The following is a 5,032-nucleotide window of genomic DNA, read 5'->3' on the forward strand; positions in this document are numbered from 1 at the left end:
CTTCAACCTGACAAGCCATTCACGCATACCTTTCTCATAGCCTGTTTAATTACCACTGGGGCTCCATAAAGCACCTTCTCCACATCCACAAAATCGTAGTACAACTTTATTTTTTCTATATTGATTGTGGTGTTCATTATGTATTGTTCAGGAAATACTGTGCTCTCACTCTCCTTTAACTCATAATCACTAACAAACCCTCCCCACCAGAATAAGCTTACCTTCTCGTTCCTCTTCCATTGGTATCATAATCATCCTACAATATAAATCACTTGTGTTACTTTATTAACATTTTTATGTATTCCACAAATACGATTAACTTCATTACTAAGATTACCACAGACCAAAGGGAGATAAAACATAAATTACAAAATGTGATATTTATTTATTTATGAACACAAGATATAAGCACCAGAGAGCATCTCTGGTGTTCACTTATACAATAAATGTTAGTGTCGATAACATGTCTAGCAGACTGGCCTCTTCACACTGTCATACAAAATAATATATACACCACCAATCTCACTATCTATCAGCTATAACATTCATCGTGATTCGATTTTTTTTTTTTTTTTAACGGTCAGGGTTGTTACACAGGAGGCGGGAGGAGAATTGTGGGTGGTACTGGGATGCCAGCCTCATCTGCCGCAGACACCTGCGCCGCGCTGAGGGGCGAGTTTTGGGCTGGCTCTGCGTAAGAACTGTGAGTCTGCTGGCTGGGTGGCTGTAGGTGGGAGTCGGGCGCGGCCACAGTGTCATCAGCAACGCCCTCCTCTAGGTTGTAGGTGGAGGAGTCGTAACGAGGGAGAGCCTGTGCCATGGCTGCCAGGGAGGCCAGCACCTCGTGGCCACTGTTATTTGGGTCAACCTGAACATAACTGGACAACTCTGGTGCCACCAAGGGTTCCTCCACTGCCCCTGCGTAAGAGAGGTACGAGCTGTCGTCTGGGCGAGGCGGGGTTGCTGGGGGTGGCACCAAACCGGTGGAGAACACACCCTCAGGGCTACTATAGGTGTCCACAGGTGGAGGCAACATGGCATCACCCTCAGCCTTCCCTGTCAATCCAATATAAGTGGAACCCTCTGGCGGTGTGAGAGCAAAGCGCGGGCCCTGCTTGGAATATGAATCGTAGGAGGAGGGAGGACGAAGGGTGTCCAAATAGGCGGGCACCACCAGATCTTCGTCAGGAGCATGATGATAATATGAGTATGAGTCCTTCAGTCCATGTATGGACGGATTATACTTCTTCGGAACGTTTTTGCTTGGTTTTCGTGGAAGTGCCACAACGACTGCTACCAACAAAAGAATAACCTGAGGAAGAAAAACAATAATCAGTGCGTGACATTAACGTTGTTCGGCCATATCAACATAACACCTAAATTTGGACAGCTGTATGTTTATGTTACAAGTGTTGTGGCCTCAGGCTCCTCTGAACGTGAACCCGGCAAACTGTAGGAAACTGTGCACTTCAGCAAGGCATCTTAGATATCTTATGTTGAGGTTATGTTCAAGGATTATCACTGTTATGAAAGTGAAGTGAGGAAGTTTAACTGCTGTGTGAGTGGCTAATTTACAATGAGGACATAATGGATTCTTCATCAGCTTCATTATATTTTGTGTTGGTTCTCAAGCAGGGAAGAGTGGTGGCCAAACCGTATGCAGGCTTGGTGCACTCGCCACTCATGTTTCTCAAGGAAGGATTGTTTCTGTGGGATGAATGTGTTGTAGACGTTCATGAAAGATGTTGTTTCGCTGGTGGTTTTGGATGGGCTTGTTGGCTGTGTTTGTGCATATGCTGGTGAAGAGTTGTGTGGGGTGGAGAAGAAGGAATATTATTGAGGCATTCTGTGTACGGTACTGTGATGTTGGGACGTTGTTGTTGTTGTTGTTTTTTTCCTGGGGGGGAAGGGATGGTTGCAATATAAATTTACAAGGCAGGTTGGATCCTGTGGTGACGCTGTTTTAGGTACACATTCAAACATAAAAATGACACACACTTATAACTAATAAATAACAACTTAGCAATCAGAAGTCTAATTTATTGTCTAATGACATGCACCTGGAAACACTAGGTAAATACAAACTCTGGTCTTGAACAGTCTACTCAGTAAACACACACACTCTCTCTCTCTCTCTCTGTTTCTGTCTTTCTCTCTCTCGGATGACTACACCCGTACCAATGAAGGTGGCAGGGTCAGTTTGGGTTTACTGTACTTGCACTAGGCCGGACCATTCAGGAGAAGCGACACACTCACAACCTATCATCCCCTTACTTGACTTCACCACCCTTCATCCTCTAAACCTCAACCACCTCCCTCAACCCCTCAGTCCCTCCTCTATGCAGAGTCCCTCACCCCTTCCTCTAAATCACAACCCCTCCTCCTCCTCCTCCCCCCTCACTTTCCCCAGCGATGCGGGTCGGGTGTAGGCTGACCTTACTCTGTGAACACGAGAGAAATTTCTTTTTAATGTTCTTTGTTTGTCTGCATGCTTAATTAATTTTCTGAAGGTCATCATGTCTCCAGCACAATGACTGTGTTTAATAAGGTTTAGTTGTTCATTTGACTGTGTAGATGTCTTTTATTTCATTCATTCATTCACTCATTCATTTTTTGTTGATATTCTGCACGTTGTGAAATTTGTAACACTGACCTCCCACAGTGAAATGTTGCCTTTGCTTTCAGTCCAGTATCAAACAAAGCTGTAACGATACTCTTATTGAAGCTACAGAGAGTTATGTGTGGCGGAACAGTGTGTGTGTGTGTGTGTGTGTGTGTGTGTGTGTGGTTCCTTGCATGCTATGGTTAACTTAGGAATGCACGGTGTTATTTTGATCAAGGTCTAGTGAGATACTTTTGGTGACCTTGCTTGTACCGAAACGTAAACAGACGATGCATTAGCGCTCCCTCCCCCCCCCTCCTTCTCTCTCTCTCTCTCTCTCTCTCAATGACGAGTGCATGGTAACAAAAATGAAAGTGAGTAGCTCTAGGGGAAACCTGCACACAATGCTTAAACTACCTGAGAGAGAGAGAGAGAGAGAGAGAGAGAGAGAGAGAGAGAGAGGGGGCAGTGTTAGGGAGGAATCTTGCTATTTAACACTTTTTACACCTTGAGAATCTATTCTTGACCCACTCACTTTTTATTAATCTTCTTACCTGTTTATGGCTTTTTCAGCTGCTTTGTCTTATTACGTACCTACTTCTCTGTCTATCGTTCTGTCTATCTGTCTCTTTCAAGTGAAAATTCTCGTCGTCACATCTTTTTCGTCACCCTCTCTTCATTTTCTTACTATGCATTTGTTTCCCTCTTTTCAGTATCCCTGCTTTGTTTCCTTCTCCTCAGTATTCTGCTCTTTTGTTTTCATTCTCTTTAATTCAGGTTGCTTTAGTTCCCTTTTCTTCATATTATCTGTTCATTCTCGTACACAGTTGTTTATCTCCTTGTCCTCATTTCCTCACTTTCTCCTTCTCATCCTTTCTCCAGTCCCTCCACTTCCTCATTCTTTTCCGTTCCTTTCACTCGCATAAAAACTTGCTACATTCATATTGCCTTTCTCGAGACGTGGATGCGCATGTGGAGAGGTTTTTGATGATGGCTGGTTTATGATCGTTCTTACCCACAGCCGCTTATCCACATCTTCCTTTGCATATCCACTCATCCACACCGGCCTTTCTGCAGCTTCCTTTCTACAAATGTCTTTCCATACTGCCCTTTCTGTAACTGTCCACACATGTCTATCTACATTTGTCTATCACCATTTGTCTTTTTCACATCTCACTAACCTTGTGTTTCGTCTAATTTAGTCACGTAGATATTATTTTCCAATTCATTCGGCACATGTGCTTCCCTACACCTGTTTTCACATGTCCTTCCATATATGAAGTCACATAAATGCTTTCCTACACCTGCTATTACACACTTGTCTCTCTACATCTGCAGCCACATGTGCTTCCCTACACGTATCCTCTACATCTCATGTGCTTTCCTACACCTACTATTCCACACCTGCTTCTCGCCACCTAAGAAGGGCAAATGGTGATTAGCGTTTCTAGTTTCCTTAAGTGCTTGCAGGATACGAATCACAGGGAAACATAAACTATATTCAAGAGTTTCAGCCGCAGAGATGTGTTGTATTACCCCTATCAATTTCAAAATAATAAAATAATAAAACAATGTGCAAATTATCCTCTCAGAATTTACTTTTTTCTGCTTTTCAGTACAACAAAATATACGGTCGGGTATTTATCGGACAGAAGCATAATTACCTTTTACAATGGTCTTTTTTCCGTATCATAGTTTCTAAAGCATGAATAGTATGAAGTTTATGAATACCGTGAAAGATCAGTTGTTTCTTAGTGTCTGTGACTATGCTCTTTTAACTTGCACCTGGCCCATACTTTCGTCCTTCTGTAGTATATTTCATGCAGCTCACTTGGCAGAAAAAGACAATACTATAAACATCCTTTTCATTACACTTCTTGGTGAACAGTATTGTTAATCTACCACCATAACTCAGCTATCAAGATGGAGAGATGACATTGTAGAACTCGCCTGGGTAAGCAATTAATCTGATTACACCACCTCTTGTCATTACAACCCTAATTTCTCCAGTCACGTCACTCTCACAGCAACACTCCACTTCTCTATTACCACAACAATTACTCCAATTAAACTCTCACCACACTCCCTCCGGTTCTTATTGCCACAACATTTACTCTCACCGAAACTCCTCCCCTATTCCATTACCACAGCAGTTACTGTCATTCATTCTCTCACTACATCCCCTCCCTTACGCCATTACCACAACAGTTTTTTCCCTTTTAACTGCTGTTGTATCCCTTTCCCTTCATCATCCATCACAACACCTCGATCATGTCACTTACCCCGTAATAACGATTCTGTACAGCTCTGCCCTCACACTGCAAATCACTCTCTTCATTTTTCATTTCAAATCGTCCCCTGTCATTACACTCCCTTTCTCTTGTCATTGTCATTCCAACATTGCTACTGACTCCCCCTGCTCCCCCTGAT

General features: G+C 43.0%; 1 protein-coding gene across 1 annotated transcript in view; it reads right to left on the minus strand.

Moving 5' to 3' along the window:
- Positions 1-402: 402 nt before the first annotated feature.
- Positions 403-5,032, minus strand: part of LOC145393455 (uncharacterized) — a 17,098-nt gene continuing 12,468 nt past the window's right edge. Inside the window, exon 2 of the mRNA XM_080267554.1 lies at positions 403-1,312. Within this exon, the coding sequence (XP_080123680.1) occupies positions 590-1,312 (723 nt within the window). The 3' untranslated portion in view covers positions 403-589. The remainder of the gene's footprint in view (positions 1,313-5,032) is intronic.

The sequence above is a fragment of the Coenobita brevimanus genome, chromosome 24, assembly GCF_032717465.1.
Source record: "Coenobita brevimanus isolate Jiangsu-jjx chromosome 24, ASM3271746v2, whole genome shotgun sequence".
Lineage (NCBI taxonomy): Eukaryota > Metazoa > Arthropoda > Malacostraca > Decapoda > Coenobitidae > Coenobita > Coenobita brevimanus.